General features: G+C 43.4%; 4 protein-coding genes across 4 annotated transcripts; 1 reads left to right on the top strand and 3 right to left on the bottom strand.

The window, feature by feature from the left end:
- Positions 1–320: 320 nt before the first annotated feature.
- EAF02_001824 (uncharacterized protein) lies at positions 321–5,522 on the bottom strand. Its single transcript, XM_038897872.1, has 3 exons — positions 4,511–5,522; positions 1,240–4,453; positions 321–1,186 (listed from the first exon to the last, which is right to left on the bottom strand). Exons 1-3 carry the CDS (start codon positions 4,774–4,776, stop codon positions 1,181–1,183), a joined length of 3,486 nt encoding a protein of 1,161 aa, XP_038762847.1. The 5' UTR covers positions 4,777–5,522; the 3' UTR covers positions 321–1,180.
- A 3,055-nt stretch (positions 5,523–8,577) lies between these two features.
- EAF02_001823 (uncharacterized protein) lies at positions 8,578–10,728 on the top strand (the record flags this gene model as incomplete). The annotated part of the gene is made up of 2 exons (XM_038897871.1): positions 8,578–10,282; positions 10,394–10,728. 2 exons carry the CDS (start codon positions 8,578–8,580, stop codon positions 10,726–10,728), a joined length of 2,040 nt encoding a protein of 679 aa, XP_038762846.1.
- A 2,813-nt stretch (positions 10,729–13,541) lies between these two features.
- EAF02_001822 (uncharacterized protein) lies at positions 13,542–14,669 on the bottom strand (the record flags this gene model as incomplete). The annotated part of the gene is made up of 2 exons (XM_038897870.1): positions 13,542–14,009; positions 14,088–14,669. The coding sequence occupies 2 exons, from the start codon at positions 14,667–14,669 to the stop codon at positions 13,542–13,544; spliced, it is 1,050 nt and encodes a 349-aa protein (XP_038762845.1).
- Positions 14,670–18,241: 3,572 nt separating this feature from the next.
- On the bottom strand, positions 18,242–21,821 carry EAF02_001821 (uncharacterized protein; the record flags this gene model as incomplete). The annotated part of the gene is made up of 8 exons (XM_038897869.1): positions 18,242–19,355; positions 19,403–20,420; positions 20,655–21,312; positions 21,374–21,439; positions 21,494–21,512; positions 21,575–21,633; positions 21,697–21,762; positions 21,819–21,821. The coding sequence occupies 8 exons, from the start codon at positions 21,819–21,821 to the stop codon at positions 18,242–18,244; spliced, it is 3,003 nt and encodes a 1,000-aa protein (XP_038762844.1).

The raw sequence follows: 21,821 nt of genomic DNA, 5'->3' as shown, positions 1-21,821 counted from the left end.
TACTTATATCCATACTTATCCTCATACTCATACTCATACTCATACTCAAATCGATACTCATCCTCATCCTTACACTAGTAAGTAGTAAGTAGTAAACAGTAACTATACTATGAAAACTAGATCCCTCACCCCCCTCTCCTCTTCTCTCTTTGAGCCCATAAAAGTATCCTATCACTTATAGTGAGAAGATATGAGTGAGTATAATGTGCGAGGTGTTATTTATTAATAAGCAGAAGCAAATCATGAAGAACAAATGACTGGGATCCCCCACACATCTCCAAGTCTTGTTTACTTCACATCTCACCATTTATCATCAAGTCCCGAGCTCAAAACAATTATCAATTAACAATAACACTACAACAGTATATACAATCAATAATACACGCCATCTATCATTTCTTTCTTTTGCAATTTTTTTTTCATTTTAGCGTTTTAAGAGTTTTTTTTGGACATTTCTTGAAAATCAACTTCCCCACACCCTATTTATACGCCTTTCCAAATCATGTCATTTTATCCCACCATACCAAATCCTAGTGCTCCACAAGCTAAGTTCCTGTTACGTTTTCATCTTGTAATGCTCATTGCGAAAGAGCGATCTAGGCGTGCTGGATCCAAGCTAGTAAGTGCTAAGCACACCGTCAAGAACCCTTTCTTGGATAAGTAGAACTTGACGTATTAGGAGGCCAATCATCAATTGTTGATCGGCTTTCCAATACCTGTTTCTGCTCTGAAATCTTTCGATTAGAAGTCAATCTCATTCCCCTCGATAACACGGACATTGCAGTCCGAGATATCTTTAAGCTCTCGTTTTCCTGTTGTGATCAATGATCACTACAACGCCGAGGACTACCCGTTCGATCCACCCCACCCACTCATGACTCATTCATGCATCAGAGGGAATAGTAAATTGCTGTTTTCATCACAGCTAAAAACTAAAAGAAATAAACATCCCCGAAAAATCTCCTATCATAAATCTTTTAGAAACATAAACAATATACATGGAACATAAAATTGGTTTTGGTCGAAAACGATTTTGACACCTGGGCAAAATCGTCGGTCTTCAAAGATTTGATACTGGTCGTGAAGGCAAGAAGTTGGTTCATCGTTCGTATAGAGTTGAGAAATTGTAAAGCAAAACTCCGATTCCCATAAAACAAACTTTTGTTTTCATCTTGTGCATTTATCTCTGTAAGCAAAGTTAGAATTGTATCTTTGTATTAGACCATAAATTTAACTTACTCTTCCACGTCGACTGTTAACTGGTTCTTGCATATACTGCATGTTCTGTGTAGGCAAACCATTGAAACCATATGCTCCCATTCCCATTCCCATGTTGTTTAGACCAGGAGCTCCAAATGAGCTTTGTCCTAGCATTGGTCCAGGGCTCATTTGCTGAGATGGGGGTTGGATAGGGCTGGCATTTTGCATCCCTCGATAATGATCTATCAATTGTGGACTACTCAACGCACCAAACCCTGATTGCATGGTAGGATAGTAGCTGCCAATCGGAGGAGTACCTCGTGCCATGTTCATGTTTTGGTATTGAAATTGTTGCATATTCATTGGTTGCATCATGGGCGTAGACGGTTGTGGAAACATTGAACTTTGAAGTGCAAATTGTTGGAAAGGTTGAACATTGGAATCCATGCTGTCAGTCCTTTGCATACCCATGCCCATGTCATATGCATTTTGCTGCATTTGTGGATTTTGTTGCATCTGTGGATAGTATTGATTGGAACCGTATTGCGATTGAGGCATGATTTGACCGGTAGCTTGACTCTGTTGTGATCCGGGTCGAGTACGGTCAATTGCTTGTTGCTGACTGTGCTCTCTGCTTGGTCCGGTACTACCGTTACGAGTTGACAATCCAACCTCATCCATGAGACGCTTATAACCCTGTGCTGGTTGCGCCTTGAGACGAAGCAAAACGTTTCGAACGTTCTCGACAACCTTGCTTCGAATGGACTCGTCAAAGAATGGAGTAGTAAGGACTTTGAAAATCAAGGTAGCACCACAAGCTTGGTCGGATAAAATGGCTTCGAGAGTTTCGTCATCTTTTGAAAAGAACAATGCTTGAAAGATTTGATCGCGAGCATCGTTCTCTAACTTTTGGTTAATGACCTTGAGTACGGTGAGATATGCAACCTTGTGCTTGCAAAGGTGGACAAGGTTTGGTACTAATTGAGGTGCGAGAACAGATCGACGTTGTGGGAAGGTGCAGGTGTCCAAAAACCAAGTCAAGAGCAAAGCACCATTGGCATTGGTAGCCAACTGAACACTGTGTAACGCAATGGCGGCTGCCAACATTCGTTGCTGATCCTTGGTAGAGTGATGACTTTCGAGACAAGCTCGCATAGCTCTGGCGCCATATCGACCTTCAGAAATAGGCTTCATTTTGCTAAGCATGGCTTCAAATATAAAATCATTGTAAGGCGAACCAAATTTCAAGCAGCATTGCAAAACATAATTACCGTATTGATCAAGGAACAATGGCACAGTGTATGGCGCGAGATTCTGAACTATCAGAGTGATTTGCTTGGGCGTTTTGCATACATCGATGATTTTTTGTGCTGCCCAAGTACCATTTTTGTGCACACCAATCTCTGCCATATGGGGAGCAATTTGCTGAAGCATAAGGTCTCTGGTGTCATCGGAGCAATGTTCGAACAACTTTTGGACAACAGTATTTCCGAGATAGTCCGACGATAACTCAGCAACTTCCTCGAGCATTTCCATGGCGATAGTCTCGATCTCAGCTGTTGAACAACTTTGATTGTCAATGCGCTTCCTTATATCTCTGAGCTTAGGAGCATCATGAACTCTACTGTGGCTTGGTTCTGCGATTGCTGGTATTTCAGACTGCCATTTATCGTATGAGATGGAAGATTTGAGGCTTTGGCCAATCTTGACCTTATCCTCCGCAGTGGCTCCGAACTCGGAAACTATGTTCAGAATATCGATCTCGATGTCTTGGAGTCGTGGTGAAGGAGGTTCAGTAGTTCCAGGTCTTGAGATGGCTCCCAGGGCACCATTGGCGTCGGTCGCATTTGCACCAGAGTCCAAACCCTTGGAAAAAGGATCTGGGCTTGGTGAAGGAAATGCTCCATCAGGACCTGGTGTCGTTGCTGGAGATACAGGTTTAGCAAAGTTGATTCTGACTGGTCCTGCTCCTGGGAAAATTTCCTTGTTGTGCATCAAGGCCTTTGCCGTTATGGCACTGTCAACGTGTTCATAATTTACAAACCCGCAATTCTTGTGTGTGAGAACCCTTGCGGACTGAACTGGACCATGAACTTTGAACAATTCAGTGAGGGTAGAAGTAGTTGTTGATGATGGAATGCTACCAAGCCAAAGAGCACTAGTTGGCCCCTCCAAGTTGTCATTGGGTGAAAGGTGTTCATTTGCGTTATTTGAACGTCCTAGGCTCATTGCGGCGACAGCTTCTGGAAGACCCGAGAATTCATCTGCTTCTCTCAACTCTGAGGCAGTAATAGTGTTACCAAGACGAGACGACGCTGTAGGATAATAGTCACGTATTAACCTTGTATTTGGTGAGTCGAGAACACCGGCAGTTCTAGCTCTGGGTCTGCTTGCAGATGCTTGGCTGACATACTGCTGCATAATTTGCTGGTGTCGCTGCATTTGCTCACTATTCTGGGCCAACTGCATATGAAGCATAGCAGCGGCTTGAGCTTGGGCTGCTTGTGCCTGCTCGTAGGGCGTCAAGGCACCTGTGCCATAATCGTCATCATCCTCATCCTCAGCATACTTCTCCTTGGCGTTGACAGAGTAAGAACGGAAACGATTTGCCTTGTGCGCATCAATGAGATTGTAGATTGGATTTGATAGTTGTGCTCGAGGAGGTTGTGGAGTTTCAGCAAGACCAAGGTAATCAAGAGTCCTGATCTTATCATCATTGTTTCCGTCTCTTGAGAATGAAGATTGTCCAGGGGAGTCAATGCCGTTAGAGGACTGACTAGCAATGCTATGCAAGGTCGAGGTCCTTTCACGACCGCCTGAAGATGGACCCCAATTGGTGAAAAGTGACGGGTGACCAAAAGGCGAAGTTTTATATTGGGGATTTTGAGGGGTTGAGCCCGAACGTAATCGATTCAACAACCCTGTGCTAGTGGACGGATCTCCCAGAGCGCCGAGATTTGCCGTTGTAGTTTGGAATGGACTCTGTGATGGTGTGGGTCTCGATGTCTTCGATGCGAGACCCAGACCTGGAGCTGCATTCAAAGGCCCCCCTGACGAAAATCGAGATGGGAGTGTGCCAGCACGACCTCGACGTGTTGGTATCGTTTCTGTCGTTGGTAACTGGGCAAAGTCTGGAAATCCATCCGTGGGAGACTCTGGTATAGTTTCTCGAAGTGGGGTAGAGTTGCCACTTGTTGGAGGTCCCCATACATTGCTACTGTTGAACCCCCCTTCTTGCACAATTTCTCGTGTCCTGTCGATAACAGCATCAGTACTTGAGTCATAATCAAATTGTAAAACAAAATCATACCTTTTTGCGGTTGGGGGATATCTGTTAGCACTTGACTGCGTGTTAAGCTGATCATGCGAAGGAGAACCAGCTCCCGATCGCGTGTTGCTGGCCATTTTGCCCGCAGAATTTAATGGTAAGGCGCCATATGGTGATCTCAAGGAAGGAAGTCCTGTCGAAGCTTCGGTTGGGGAGGTGTTGGCCGTTGAGGAACCCGATCTGGGAAATCCAGCGGCCGACGGAGGTAGATGGGTAAGATTAGGATGTTCGGATCTCTTATTTGACATTATAGATTATTCGATCTGCTAAATTCTCTCGATTATGTACGAGAGATGACAGATCTTTTGGTTCCGAAATCGAGATTGCTATCTGTTGAAATAGTAAATTTGTCAATAGATAGTCTTGGCACTTGAAGATCAATAGTTTAGGTTCGACTAAATTGTTGGTGCAACAAGAATACGAGTGTCTAGTCGCTCTGTACTTGTGTTGACAGGCACGGTCGAGAGAGTTATTCAAGAAGCTTCTTTTAGTAGAAAAGATGAGGATCTAATCTAGAAGGCGAACTCTTCAATGGGTCAAATCAATGACTTCCGGCAAGAAAACAAAACTCAAAATTGAATGCGTCGATTGAATTGAAGGAAGGATTGATGATCCGATGGGGGCTCGGTCGTCCTGTGATAGTACAAAGTCTGTTGACAGTAAAAGGATGATACTGAGACTGGACTTGGTGCTTGGATTATAGCTTTTGCGGGATTTCGTGAATCCGGGACTGAACGATGGAAGAAAGGGTTTCGTGTGAAAGGATGGCCTCTGTTGATAATTGTTGATTTAAGAGTTTCCGGTTCAATATACAAACCTTCATTAATACAAAAGAAGAAGTGCTAACATGAGGGACGAAATTATGAGCTGAGGTACAAAACGAGAGAGAAAGTAATGTATGTAATTGTTCGCAGTGAAGTTTTAAAAGTTGGATGGAGAGGAAGGTGAAGAGAGATATTGTAGATATTCATGGATTGTTGAGATGGACCGTGTCTTTCGAAGGCATTCGCTTATGGAGGTTTAGTGCGATGTGCTGAAACCACCAGAGCTTGCTGCTTGGACGAAAATGGAGACGAGTGGAAAAGCAAATCCTTGACGGGATGTCCTTGGTTTTGGGGGGTTTTTGGGTAATGCGAACTTGTGTGTTGCCAAATCAAACGACCGACGGAGGGCGATGAGTGAAGGAGGAGGAGGAGGAGGAGGAGAAGAAGAAGAAGAAGAAGAACTGGGTGGTGACAATACAAGGAGAAGACGGCTAGACAGATAAGAAGAGGTACAAAAAGGTACAAGGCGTATTGATTATTACATGTCTGATAATTGATTATATTCAATAACAAAATAATAGTAATAAGCAAGGCAAATGAGGCCAATGTGTGAGAGTAATGTAATGTAGCTAGGTATGTATGTACTCGAGTGAATGGTGTTTTTATATACATCTTTTTCATTCAATGCCCCCGACCATTACAAGAGACGCATTAAGTGGATGACACTTGATTCGATCATCCAGGAACTAATCAACTTGCCATTCTTTTACGACCTCGATTGGTATTCTTTTATCATTGTCTGCTGCGTGCTAGCATCGACCATCTTCCGCTTGTTCGATTCATTCAACTTAACTTTCTTCTCGAAGCCTCTTCGCTCTTTGTCTACTTAGGTAAGTAAAGGTCCGTCGGTCCATAGCGTGGTGGTGAACTCCGTGACTAATAAGCTCCGTCTCCTTCAAACAATCTTGGGTTGATTGACACCTGGGCATTGTTGGAGCAGTTTTATTTAGGACAATTGCTAATTCGATGCGAAGTGGTTGTACCACACCAAAGACCATAGCAAAGCCTGAGACTACGGCACTGGTGTGATGCATCAATGGGGAAAAGGGAGGGAAATAGCATCACGGGTCACGACAACCGCAATTAGTCAAAGTCAAAATTATCGGTTGCCATGCGATCAATTCAATCCAGTCTACATAGAAATCAATTCAATCTCCAAAGAATTGGAGGGTTCACCTCCGTACATATACTCTGCGTCAAATCTCCCATCGCCTGCTGCAAGCCTTTCTCAAAATAACATCTCACCGCATATCAGGTAGGTACCTACCTACATATATTTCCGATTATCAAAATACTCGCTCATGTTGCTGGTAATGCGTGTTGATTCGAGTGACCGCCATCTGACTACCTACTACGAACACCATTCACACATTAGCTCTCTGTCTGTCTCTACAGTCTTGCCTTCTCCTCACTCACCGAGATATCCTAGCTGTTTCTCTGCATTCTTTGGAGAGACTTGGGATGAGGAGGAGTTCTATTTCCCTATCCAGTCTAATCCCCTCTCCAGATATTTGGGGTCTGTTTCAGGATTTAAGGATTGATGCAGTGTCACAATTTCAATCATCCTGCATTTACACCAATGACTTCCATCCAATAACGTCACGGTATTGCAACCGTCCCTACCAAATCTCCCCTATTTAGAATTGGCCCATACGTTCAGAGAAGAATTCCCCCAATCCGTTCTACGTAACATTTGTTTTATGCTTACTATCCTCCCCCGCCCTCCCCGACCATGCCTGAAAAAGTCCCGGTCGGTATCATCATGTTCTTTCATCGCTTCGACCATCATGACTGCGCTGAACTTTGGAATGTAATGCATTGATCTTTGGCTTGTTTTGTATGACAATGGTACACGCACGCACTGAAGCTAAACAAAGAATTAAAGTCCAGTCTAATTCCTCGGATCCTTCGATCTATTTACTTTCCTGGTACTTGGGCTTCGCAAGCTATTCGCAAGATCAACCCTCGCCTTGAATATGCCGTAACCTTATTCTTACCCCTTAAAAATTGGCAATTGAGTCCGAAAGGTTGCGCGGAATTCTTCAGTTAATATCGTGATCTTCTATACCTTGATTTATTTTGACTCAGACGGTCGATTCATTGTCAGCTTTGATTGGCCTTTTCATATTCATGGCTTGTAATGTTCATAATCCCTCGTCTCTGATTGATCTTTTTCGGGTGTTCGATTCATTTTGAAACGTTAGCTTGCATACCAGGTATGGAAATAAATGCATATACGTGAGCAACTCCAACCGCGTCCATCTCTTCAATCGGAACGCTCTACAGCCCTGTCGTCTGCTCTAGGAGCACATCTTTTTAATTAAAAGCGAACATAAACTTTCATTGCGAGATTCATCCTGGAGACGATTCGCATACGGCTTATTAGCTTGTCACGGTGATATCTGAAATGCTGCTAGAGAGTATACAGATGTATTTTAGTATCAAAATAATCCATGAATGGGATCATCGCTGAAGAAAGCGTTATATTCGTGGATTGCCAATGTTTGAGATCTGTGATGGTTCTTCTAGAAGTCTTTTTGCATCAATGATGTATTGGTACTATGACTTTCAGATAAAATGTAAACATGGAGCAAGTTTTATGAGACTTCAGACCACTTCCCTAGATTTCTATTAATAAATCAAAAGGCTCAGGGAAAAGTGTCCTCAACATGTATATCTTCAAGGCTGTGAGTCTGGCTCCGGTAGATGGCGAGAATGATAACAAGGATTGAGACGTCAAAATTCAAAATCCACTCAACTCGTACCAGACTTTGTAAATAAATGGATCATGTGACGTCAAGATCACCTTAAGGTTGTGTTCTAGCAAAAATTTTAAGTCATGTGTTAGGTGACGGTACGGTGACCCTTGCGGCGGAGGAGGACAGGTACTTTCTTAGAAGTTTTTCTTGTTTATATGCCGCCGCTTTACTAGATATCGCGTGGCTTTCGTGTTTTAGTCATTAAGCGGCGTCGCGACCGGTCGAGATCTTTACACGTGATTCTGGGGATCTATCAGCGAGACCGGGAAGGTACGGCTTAAGGTTGTTCCGCCATATTGATTTTCGACAACGATAATTGTGATCGAGCTTCAACATTGCAAGATGAGTGTCGCGCAGTCAAATAGCATATAGTGGCTACTGGTAGTGAATACTCATTTTGCGGAACATTCGACGACAACACATTTACCCAAATTCGCGATAGTGCATTCAGAACAATTCGACAAAAATGGCCGACGATATTGATGAGGATACTCCAATGCGAACTGAGGAGAATTCGTCCGATGACGACAGCGGCAGCGACAGCGAACCAAATGACGGAGATGGAGATGGCGAAGGAGAAGGAGAGGTTGAATGGATGGTCACATCACGACAAAAACGTTCGACTGCAGGAAATCGATTGAATGCTTTACTACAACAAGAAGAACCAGATGATGAATTAGAGCTTCTATTCGCAGAAGATGAAAATGAAGAAGATCATGGATTTGTTGATGTGGAGGCCGATTCTGATGTACAAATGGATTCATCCGATGACGACGATGATCAAGGACCTGCAGCCGGTGCAGATGATCTCGAAGGGGAGAAAGAGTTACAGCGCAAGGAAAAGGCAGAACGATTGGCTAAAAAGCGCAAGATGACTGATGGCATGCCAAAAATATTCAAAAAGAGAGTTAAGATCGATCCTACGATTCCATCGAAACCGGCTCCAAGACCGAAGAAAAAGTCCGAACGTGCTTCATGGATTCCAACTCCAGAGGATGCGCCGACTCGAGCTTCGGCTCGTGGTACTACTCAAAAAAGTAAAGAACAATTACATGCGCAGATGATAGATAGGGAAAAGAAGAGGTTAAAGCAATTGGCCAACATGGAAAAAGCAGCTGCAGCAAAGGAAGCCGCAAGGAAACCGGCCATGACGCAGGAAGATAGATTGGCAGAAGCCGCAAGGGTAGAGAAGAGTAATTCCAAGAGTCTAAGTCGATGGGAAGAAGCAGAACAACAAAGGGAAGAAGAACAGAGGTTAAAGTTGGCGGCATTGCATAATAGAAAATTGGATGGGCCTGTTATTACTTGGTGGAGTGGACGTGCGATGTGGGTTGGAGGGAAATTAATTGCACTTGGATCAAAGAATCTCAAACCGGATGAACCCAAGGAAAAATCGAAGAAAAGAAAAGCCGGAGAGATGGAGGAAGAGAGTGAAGTTGGGTCTGTAGAACCAACTACCTTGAAAGGAGCTGCTACACCAGGTTCGGCTACAAACGATACGCCAATGAGCGATGTAAAGGACTCTACACCTGGAACTGCTCCTGGAGTCACTAATAGTGATGTGAATAAAGATGGAGTTTCGTTAAAGCAGGAATCAATATCAGATAACATTCTACATCCTCCTCCCCATCCAGAATCACAACCTACCGGGGTTCTCAAACCACCACAGCCACCGGCTATTCCACCATCAACCAGCATTCTTCAACCACCAAACCAAACATCCGGAGTTGTACCAAATATAAGTGGACTCCAACCACCTCAACAAACCACTGGTGCTGTTCCCCATATAAACGGACCTCTCCAACTCCCCCAATCCCACAACCACGCCGTTCCATTCATCCCCCTCCAAGCTCCTTCCACTGTCCCTCCATTCTTCCTTCAACCTCCATCCCTCGATGGTTCCAAACCCCTCCCCGGTTTTCAACCTCCAAATACAAACTATCCTCGTTTAATGCCTTCTCAAACAACTCCTTTCTCTTTCGCCCCTTCTCAGCATCACTCGCCTTATTCTCCAGCCTCAGCTCCTCTTCCACCACCTCCTCCACAACCACCTGTTACGGAATATTCATTGAGGAATTGCTTAATTCTTACCAATTTTAATGATGATGAAATTAAGAATAAAGATGTACAGACGAGGATTCTTTTCAACCAGACATTTCCTAAAGCTCCTAGTAAGTTCTTCAGCCCTCCTCCTCGCCCAATCAAATTTCTCTTCAACCTTTACTTTCCCCTCTCCAGCTATTATGCATTTTCCTTACACCCTTACTAAACCCATCCCTTAGCAAAAACTAAATCACAAACCCACCCCCCACGCACCCTCTGTGCAATAACACACTACCCCGCCAAATTCCGCGATCCAAAAACAGGTTTACCGTATGTAAACTCGTATGCATATAAAGAGATCCAGAAATTATTAAGAGGGGAATATCGATGGAGTAAATTACTCGGTGCTTATGTTGGGAATGCTAATGTGGCAGCGAGAGGAGTACCTGAAAAGTTTCTGAGAGGTGGTGAGAGAAATGTTCCACCGGTGGTGGGCACCCCGGGGATAGGAACGGGGACTGGAACAGGAACACCTGGTGTAGCAATCGGAAAGGATATTCCGATGTCGGGATAGAGTGTGATGGTTTCGCCATTACTCAATGAGATCTTATGAGCAGGTGCAGGCGTCAGGCGTCGGGTATTAGGAAGGGGGGATAAGGTGGAATACTTCTAGTTACAACTAGGTCACTATCAGCTACCAGTTACCAGCTCCTGGGTGGGCATTGGCTACTACTTACTAGCTACTACTTACTAGCTAACAACAGCATATCGCTTCTTGCTAGTTTTGATCATATACTCAACTCAACTCATCAGCTTAGCTCAGATCAGCTTAGCGATAGTTATGAATAAATAAATGAATGAATGAAATAAGTCAAGACATTTAGATATTTACATAATTTGAACGTACGGGTGGATATCAATAGGTGGATGGTTAGATTTCATTTCAGTTGTGATGTTACGTGTACCGAGATAGATGAACATCTACTATGTATGTATGCTATAAGTACGAGTATGCTATGCGTGATGTACTCGGAGTTCGGTAAAGTTTGTCTTGGGAGATGGATTGGGGGTGTGGGATTGTTCTTATTGTTATTATTGTTATTGTTGGGTGGGTAGAGGTAGGTAGGTAGTTGTATATAACTTTGATTGTGATTGTGATTGTAACTGTAACCGTAACTCTATTCTCCTGTATCCCATTTATTCCATTATCCTGCTTTCTGGAGGGTTGAAGAACTGAAGGATTGGAGAATTGAAGAATTGATACGAGAGTCTTGAGATTAACTCCAGCTGTCCAGATTAAATCAATTGATCTATTCGTATAATCTTTGTATTTCTTTTATAGTTTGAGGTTTGAGGTTGTTTCTCTTTTGATTTGCTTGGGGTGGATAGGGGTGGGTAGATGGATAGGTAGATAGGTAGATAGTTGGAATTGTGAATTTGAATTCATTCTATGATACTAATTCCTAGAAGAATTGACGCTGAGACAAACTCTACTTATCCAAATCGAATACAGCAAGACAAATCCAGAACCCGTGACCTAGATTAATTAAGGTTAGAAAAATGGGGTCCGAGCTCCTTACTTTATGTCATTGTAACTTAAGTGCACTGCACCTAACCTAACCACAACCTTGAAAGTTGATTCTTTGAATTCTTTATAGGGGATGATGTTTTTTCTGTGATGATATTTCTTTTTGGAGGGGAGGAGTTGTTCAGGGAGATGGATATTGTGATGATGCTTGTTATTTGCTAGAGGGTGGAAGAATGAAAGAATAGTTCAAATTTGGACGTGGAAGGTACGCAAGATGTATGGAATGGGGAATGATATGGTGGTGGGATATAAAGGGGCGCTGGGATGGGATGGAATGAATTGGGTACGGGGCTCGCGTTCGAGAGGAGGATGAGGGGGAAGGGGGGTGAGAGGGGGAAGGGGGAGGGAGAGCACCAGTTACGAGGATGGGCGGAGTCGGCGGGGATGAAGATTTGTGGGGTAGTGAGGGATGGGAGATTGGGAGAGAGGGAGAGAGGAGAAGGGATGGAGGGTTCGCATACTGTGTGTGAAACTGGTTTGGTAAAGATGGCGTATGCGACGATCGATTCTTGGCTGTAAAAGGTAGAAAGGAGGGAGGAGAGCGAGGAGAGGGAGGAGAGGGAGGAGAGGGAGGAGATTGTAGGGTAACACAGGAGATGGGGCGAGAGAGTGGGGCATTGCAACCCTACGATTCGAAGGAGGAAACCATAAGAATAAGAAGAGCTTAGTGCTTACTTTCTTTTTCTGGCAGCGGATTGGGGTATGGGTCAAAGGTGAACTAGATCTCGTATTCTGGACGCAGAAGATTCCTGACAGGGGTGAGGAATCAGTTTGGTAGCAGGCATCCTCTACGTATCATAAGTTGTGATTCTTTCTATTTATAATCAAGCAAGTGCTGAACTGGAGAATAAGAGAAGAATAAGAGGGAGCCAGTGCTTACTTCTCTTTTGGATAGCAGATTGAGGTCCAAGGGAGAGTTGAATCTTGGTTCTTCAACTGTCGTGTAAGGACTAGTGGCATTCTAAATCAAGTGTCTTTAAGTGTCCGAATTGGATTGGACCATTCAGATCTTTTAAACATTGAATGCTTGAACTTAGCTAGTTCAGAAAATTGGATACACTGCCACTCACAATAATTCCATGTAGTTTGGAGAATGATTGCAAAGTGTAATGAGTTTTGATACTTTTCACTTTGCGAGCAAGTGCTGAACTATCAGCTCTGTATCTTATACATAGGGATTATCCTTCCGGATCAGGACGTGGTAATGTGGTCAATTCAAGCTTGAAGGATAGGCAAAGTACACATTTTTAATACTGGGATCGATACTAAATTCTTGTTTCTTGATTTGTTTGTATTCCGTTGACTTATCTATCTTCCTGCACTCATTACCCAAGCATTATATCTTCATCTGTTCATGCCAATCCTCAGCAATCTTACGGTCTCTATTGCTCAAGCCTTCTCCAACGTGCGAGTTCGCTACAATGCTTTTTCGTACCACTATCCTTCTTCCACGTTACCTGCATATTCCGACCTCCACCAATCTTTTCTACCAATCTTCCATGTCCCACTTGGTCTCAGATATCATCATTCAAGCTGGAACAAAAGACCTAACCACCACGTTATTGGCTGGAATTGGATTCTGTATACCCAAAGCAACACCCGAGGCACGATATGAGAGAACAAAGTCCTTAAATTTTGCAAATTCAGGTTCCTTTAACATTCGCTTCCACTGGTTACCCGACTTGGATGCTGTGAAGTAAAGTTTTTCTAGCCCTCTAAACCATGTCCAGAAGTTGTCATTCCAAACTGGCGCGCGAAAGAAACATGCTTGCAAATCAGAATCATCAAGATTTGTACCTTTAGTGGAGACTTCGTGAATATCTAAAAAATCTGACACAGGCAAATCCATTGGGCAATAAACCCTGGACATGTCGCAACCATTCTTTAGTTTCGTTGTATCCCCAGGCTGGTATTTTATTGAGGAAGGTAATCGACGCAGTGTCGATCTTAGGGTTGAAGATCAAGGGCTTCGGATTGCGAGTGCCGTAGAACCTGATCATCGCATCGCACTGAGGCTTGTTGATAGTAACGTACTTTATGTTCCAGTATGCTAGGCTGTCTCCATTTACTCGAAAGATAGCTGGGATTGTAATAAATCTATACTCCTGTCGGCGACCGGAACTCTTTGATTGGATCAAATCAAAATTGACCGTTCTTGGTTCCGGTAAAAAGAACTCGTAAATCATATGTTTGATTTCGAGAGGAGCGGCATGTAATGGGCTTCTTTGGCTTGGATCGATTGGGACAGCAGGAGGAGGGTTGAAATCCTATTGTTATGGGAAGTTAGTAATTCTCCTCGACAAAGGCGCATACATGCTCATGGGGCTTTGCATATTTCAACTTACTGAAAACATAATGCGATACTGAGTGCTGTGATCATTAGGAGCAGGAGCAGCATTGATCGCATTGTCATCGGCATCATCGTCGACTTTGTTCTCTCCATCTTCTCCTTGAGGAGAAATAGCGTTACCGGCAGAGATGTCATCATCCATCATACCTTCATCTGACATTTCGATGTCGTTGTCAGCTGTATATGCGTTATTTTCTTTGTGTGAAGAAAATGTGCCATCGGCAGGGACGGTACCATCCATAATTTGTGCGTCAGCCATCTCGAAATCGACGTCGATCGCATACTCTCCATTGTTCATTTGATTTTGAGAAACCATGTTGCTGTCATCGTGGGAGCCGTCATCCTGGGAGCCACCATCGTGCATTTGATTGTGGTGGAGCATGTCGCCGTCGATAGGGGAGCCTCCATGCATTGAATTTTGAGAAAACATATTGTCATCATGGGAGCCACCATCTGCCATATGATCATGAGAGAACATGTTTTGATCAACGGGGAAACCTTGATTTTGCAATTGCAAATGCATATAATCGGGGCTAAGGTAACCAAAGTCGACTCCATCTACAACCTGGTGGGTCATTGTTGCGGAATTTAGAGGTATCGAGAACTCGAGAGAACCCGCAGGATTTGGATTTATCGAGTTAACAGTAGAGAGTTTCGAATGTCGAAACTATCAATAAAATAAAGGAAGGAAATAGAAATGTTTCCAAAAAAAAATGCTACCAAAAGTTTTGGAATTAAATCTTGATATCACAATTGGAGATTGTGCGTTTGGACGTGGTGGTGGGAGAGGGTGTTTGTATGATCTTAAGCGATTTAATTCAATTCAATTCTATTATGAACTTCGTTAATTTATTTGGTATAGATCTCATCTGAATAATGAATGCTTTGATCAATAACCCGTTCACTGCTCTTTTCACTGTTTTGTCCACGGCTCCACTCAATGCGCCATTCAATGCTCTCTTTACAACTCTCTCCACGACATCGTTCACCACATTTCTCAATACTCTTCTCACTGCTCCTTTTACTACCTTCCCATCTTGAATCTCCTCTCAAGTGTCCAACCTCCGTTACAGCAACACATCTCATCCATTTCAATATTCAGATAGGTATACGGATAGCTAGATAGATTTTTGCGGGGAAATATCTTCCTCGCGGTAACATGCACTTCATCCCTTTCAACATCTCAATATCTAGATATCCAAACAACTCTCTGAATCAAACAAGCACAGTATTCTTGCGAGAGAGCATTGTTATCATGGTAATACCTGCATTCATACACATTCACACACACATCCATTTTATTAGCATCTACATCTCCCGATCCACAGATCTCCAGATCTCCAGATTCCCGACTCCATAAATGATATAAACGGGAAAGGTGCCTCTTATGGGGTACGAGATACGGGATGCGGAATGCGGGATGCGGGGTGAGGGAAGTGGGGTACGGAGATATCTTCATTGTAGTAACGGATGAATGTGGAGATTTTATGGGCAGAGTGGAAGTCAGAGTTGGATGGTGTTATAAGGTTTATGAAATAGATTTATATTATATGGATGCTTACAATGTTTATAATGTTATAACTTTTGAATCTCTCTTTTCCCTGTTACCTTTTACCTCAGTTAATCAAACACCTCTATCATTGTAATAAAATACCTACCCAGAGTGATAATTCTTCTTACTAGATTTTCTCTGGGCAAAATTTTAGAAATTCGTGTAATGGTGTAATGTAGTATGAAAGAGTGTAAAATTGTTTGGTGGGATTATTCGCATTGATCAATACTTGTTAAGTTTAGCCTTGAAGCATCCAATATCAACAGTGGGTATATAGATTCATGGGAATCTCTTTAAAAAAAAACTATCTAATTATACCAAACGTCATCTTTTTCAGACATTCATTCAAATTCCAGCTTTCAATGTCACACATTGCAACTTGCATATAGTATATATAGTATATATAGTATAAAAATTAAGTAAGAGTATTATATTTTTTTAAGAATATCCTGGTATCCTTCTTTCTGGAGGGCTTCAAATAAGCTGGGTTATCAATCACACTGCAATTTTTAGCGAGAATTTGGTACTGTGGATTTCTGAGTCCACGCAACAAGTACTATTGTGTGCCGTCGAATATGGCTTGGCTGTTTGTGATTCCTCCCGTCTAATGCCTCTTAACTCTATTCCTCCTCACTTCTCGCGCATGAAATATGTTCCCACTTCAACCAGCTCATCTTCTCCACTGACATAATGAGGTATGTATCGTATCAGCTTCCTCCGTGTCACCAAGTGACAGACAGCACATCCAATGATACAATTCGCCATCTCCTGCAAATTCCAATATTTCCGCATGCTCTCCGCCCCAAAGCTCAAACCTCTTCTTCTAGATGTACCCACCCATCACACTTCCCAAAACTCCCCATCAAAACTTTCACATGGGAAAGCGGGAGCCCCGTCTCGCTCGTGCGACACCTCTTCACATACATCTCGATACATTTCGTCTCATCCGTAATGAATCTTACAGTGCCAACCAACAAGATCCTCGCGAAACTCTGACATTCGCGCGGCCATCGAGGGAAAAGTGCGGCTCTGCGATTATATGGTGCAGGGTGAGTTGAGTACCGAACGATTCGGTGAGGTGGAGGAATGCGTGGATGGATGGGTGGCTGGGCGTTTGTGATTAGTGCAGGCGCTGTAGATCTCGTTGCACATCCTGCGAAATTGTTATGCGGAGGAGGAATAAGGTTGTCAGTGGTATTCTGGGTGGGCGGTGAGATTCGATCACGTCGAGTCTTTGCGAATATGGATATCCATGTAGTCTCATCTATCAAAGTAGCAATCGCAGCGTGCTACGAATCATTCGGAAATGATCTTCTGTAGATTTCCACGCATTCTCGCTATGCAAATACCTCGGTTTCGATACATTCTCCCTCGTGTCTCCAATATTGCACTTGCTGTCGATGCGCCCTTGGGTAGATCGCCACTCGCATATTCACATTCGGTCAATCTATCCTGACATGATGGTTTCTATAAAGATCCTCCTAAGCTAAACATAAGACACATTCTTTTGATATAGCTACAACCAACCTATCTCCAAGGTCCTCGCAAGATTCGATATATAGGTACCTAGGTAATCTTACTTAAAGCCATGTTACAAAACTCCAAAATCCTAGTTCTCGAGAAGGTTATCAGTATAGTATTAGTAAAACATAAACGATATGATCCATCACAAGGACCAACTAACCTTATTGTTATTATAAATCAATTCAAATCTATGATAAAATCATAATGATACTTCCCAGTTTTCCCGCTTTCTCTCATCATCCCATCCATCCATCATAGTACGATTTAGTTTGTTTTTTTGAATCAGTTTTTTTGAATCAGGATTGTAAGCCAAGTTATAATCTCACACACGACCCCGAGGCTCTTCCCCTTCCATGCTATCTATCTATGTATATTCTCGAGTAGGTAGTTTTCAATTATGCGGGTATGTTTTATCGTTGCCTCCTTGCCTCCTTCTTACCGATATAGTTCTTCCTCGCTATCTCTGAATTCATCATACCCCAATGGACCACCTTCATTTCTCTTTTTCCCAGTTACGCATCTGACCACCCATAAACAATCACATACAAACAAAAGCATCTTACAGAAAAAAGCCCGTTTACACAAAAAATTCACATGTATTTTGGGTATTCGCATCACTCGCTATACTACTACTCTCTTCTGCTCTCTTCGCTCACTCACTCCCTCCTGTAGCACATAATATTCCATACAAACACACCTTCAATCTCTCCTCTCTTCCATACCCCTCTCAGTGCTAACTCATCACCAAAATACAACCCCCAACACCATTCAAATGCAACGCAAGCAATGCTTTCCCTCACCACAAACCATCTAAATACAAGCCAATCCATTTTGTAAAATACCATATATGCACGCGCTTCCGTAATTTTTGAGATTTCCTTATTTCCCAACTTCAAATATGTTTTTGAAGCCCACAACCCCATCCATAAACTCCCCCCAAAGCCAAATTCAAATACATAGAACTCCATGCGCGCTCAAGGTTTTCTATGTGAGATAGCCATGAACAAAATGTAGCAGTAGATTTTGCGAGGGCTCGTGATCTAACATCCTCAAAACTGTAAAACACTTATTATTCAACGCTTTCTCTGTCTCTTTGCCGCTTCGCTTCTGGTTTGTCTCTCTTCCTCAACTGCCGGTGGTAAAATTGGAGCCGCTTTTTTAGTTTGCTTACGATTCCGTGGTTGCTCCGAATGTAAATGACCCAATTCTTCAATTGCCGTATTGTTGTGCCAGGATAAGCATCGATGAGCTGTGTGATCAACATGAGGTTGTTGTTTTCCACGAGTCGACATTCGCTTGTGACTAGAATCGATACTCTTTTCATCGCTAGGGTTGAGATATTCCTTGCGCTTTTCCATGTGGGTAGTGATCTTGTCCTTGTAAAGTTGGAGTTCTTTTCGAAGTTTCAACTCGTTATTTCCACGGGCATCAAGCCAATTGAGTAATCCCTCAACTGACTCAGGATCGTCATAGTATCCCCACTCACGAGAATTGAATACATGAGTATTACCTTCCTCCATAACCTTTCTTTCCGGTACAGTCAGGTTGAATTTGTAACGGTACTCATCTTGCCACTCAGGTCGCATTTCGATATAACCTTCACGCTCAAGATCATCTGGTCCTTGAATCCAGATACAGCCGTTGGCATATCCAGCATCAGCAGTAGAGCTGGTAGGAAGACCGCTATATGGCATACCATTGCGCTCAAACCAATAATAACGATTCCAGAATCGATCCTTACCAAGTACACGAGTACGAGGGCAATCAGCTTCTCGAAGGTCATTATCAAGAATGGCAATTTCTTCCTCGCAATGCTTGATCTCATCATGCAATTTCTGAATGTCTTTGAGAACTTTTGTAAGGGCCTTGGATTGTTTAGGAGCCTTGGGTTCAGCTTCTGCTTTTGCTTTCTTCTCCTGCTCGGCCTCACGCTTACGCTTTCGCTCTGCTGCTCGATCTAATCCACGGCGTAATGATCGAGTTGGAGGAGCCTCTCCATCCGAATCCATGATTTCATCTCCATGAGAGTCCTGAACCTCGTCCTCGGCGTCGACCATGGTTACATCTCCGTTGACGCTGACTGAAGCTTCTTTCTCTGCAGGCTTCTCTATAGCTGGTGCAGGACTTGGCTCGGGTGGTGGTTCAAGTGCTTTGCGCGTTTCGTTGAGCTTCTTGAGAGCATCATGACTAATACAGTTAGTGACTTCCCCCCAAAATGATATTGAATAACTTACGCATCCTTCTTATCACGCTGATACTTTATCTTCTCTTTTCGGAGCTCTGTCATATGTTCACTACTCTCTTCCATGTAACCACGAATTGCTTTAGTCTCCATAGTAAGCATGCAAATAATTTGGAGCGCCTTGATGCGAAGGTTAACGTCAAGTTTAGCGTACTGTAGGCGAGCAGTTTCCTGTGTTGGCTCCGAATCGAGGGGGGCGAGCTCAACAAGGAGTGCTTCACAAGCGGCAAAATGCCTCTCATCTTTCGAAAGTTGATACAGGAGGCCGACCATGATAGCTTCCCATCCACCATTTTTGAAATCACGTTTTCTTAGCTTCTCGATCCATTCAAGACTATCTTCCATCTCCGCTGCGCGATGAGGGTTGACTGATTCAGCGGGCTCTTCGGGAGGTTGTTCTGCGGCTTTTTGTAAAGCTTCTGCCTCAGCTTTTGCGAGACTACTTCTAGTAGCGCGTCCCCTAGGTTTTGGCTCTGGCTCTGGTGTAGGTGTTGGCGCGACGCTGGCCTCACCATTAGATTCCTCTTCGTCGTCTGACTCCTCTATTTCCGGTAACTGAATTTGTAGCTTTCCATCATCGGCTTCCGAATTAACCAAGATCTTCAAAACGGCACAATGAATTTCGACAAACAGTTCGCAGTCTACATCTTCAGATGTAAATTGTAAGGCTTCGACGAAGTCGTCAAAAGTGAACGAGTCCAATTTGAAGATTTGACAGTAAACATTCAAGGTATCCCAGGTCTCTAGCAACTGGCCAATAGATGACATGTGAATGCCATTACCCTCGGCCTTTGGTTTTCCTATCATCATTGGATTATCTTGCGAAAAGTATTTGATATCGGGTCGTTTCGGTCCATCAACTCGGGGAGGAACTTCCAAATCCTCAATTGGGTATTTGATAGGAGGTGGTGGAGGAGGAGCTGGAGGAAGCGAAGCAAGAGGCGCAAGCGCAAAGCTAGAGTTGTGAAAATTCTGGAAGTGGGGTCCCGCTTGTTGTGATTGTCCATTGACTTGAAAGGTGTGAGACATGAAGGGAGGAGCTTGAGGATGAGAATTGAATGGAATTTGAGGAGGGGGATTGTAATTGGGGTGGGGATGAGAAGGATGAGGAGGAGGAGGGTGAGAATTGAATGGAATTTGTGGTGGATTGTAATTGGGATGGGGTTGGGGGTAGAATTGATGAGGAGGGAAATGTGCAGGGATGAAATTCAAAGGAGCTTGCTCTAAAAATGGCTGCTGCTTACCCTTTGCTAGTTGGGATTGTAGCTGCTTGCTTTTATGGCTTTTGGGTGCTGGCTTCAACTCCGGGAGTCTAGCTTGTGGTCCATTTCCTCCATGAAAGCTACCAATCATATTATCAAAATCAGTCCCTCCCGATTTTTTCTGAGATTGATGCTGCTTTCTTTCTGCAGCTTTACTCTCATATCGAAGATGTGGAGGGATCCTGGTGTCGATATTATAAATAGCAGCCACGTCGTGCTTCACCAGCCATGGCGCGCCAGTCCATGCCTCTCTCGTGACGGTTTTCTTAATAAAAGATCGCAGAACTTGCTTCGTGAATATCTTGCGATCACGAGTAATATGCTGGTCATCCACCACTGCTTCTTCATTTGGTCGACCATCCAGACTAACGAAATATCTCGTCAAAGGTACGCTTAGCGTGCCATTTTCCAGAACTTTGCTTCCGAAGTGCGTCTTTTCTCTAACAGTGCCAGTAAGTCGATCGCCTGTAACTACATGAACTGTAACGGCCTCGCCAGGGAAATAGTCGGATCTGAACTCTTCGAAAATAATGTCCACCAAAGTATCGATTCGGGAAATAGTTGAGAATTGTACACGTCTTAGAACTGGTTGCTTCAACGGATTTGGGAATGCCTCTTCGACTTCTTGTGCGCCTGCCAACTTTATAATATGTTAGCCTTTCCCCTTCACTAGCGCGATGCGATTCTTGGAATTCCCGTACCTCACTCTTGAGTGCATCGAAGAAAGTTAACTGAGAATGACCAGAAATTTGGCAAATGAATTTATGCTAGAGATTGTTAGTAAATATTGATAGCTAACTACTATTGGGTAAGTTTCGAACCTGTCTATAGAAATCCATTCTATTGTTGTTAGCGCGGATCCTCGGAGGGGTTTTAGTGAGGGGCAAAAATGTCGAACTTACCGGCCTAAGTATTGCTCATACTCCAAGAAATACTCTCCAGTAGCAGGAATTAGCCAGACCTGTGACTGTTATTAGCCAATCTGGGATGATAGTAAATCTTTGGGGTAAAATCGAGTTTGTACCTCTGTGTCTTCATTTTCGACATGCGGCTTCGGTACATATTGCACTGGCTTCCTCTTAAAGAGAACCTAAGGAAATTTAGTCATGCTTATAACCTTTGAAGAGATGGAGATTTGAATCTTACCAT

This window comes from Botrytis sinoallii (assembly GCF_014898435.1).
Source record: "Botrytis sinoallii strain Bc 23 chromosome Unknown BSIN_002, whole genome shotgun sequence".
NCBI classification, from domain to species: domain Eukaryota; kingdom Fungi; phylum Ascomycota; class Leotiomycetes; order Helotiales; family Sclerotiniaceae; genus Botrytis; species Botrytis sinoallii.
The sequence above is the reverse complement of the archived record's forward strand: the minus strand, read 5'-3'. Positions and strand labels throughout refer to the sequence as shown.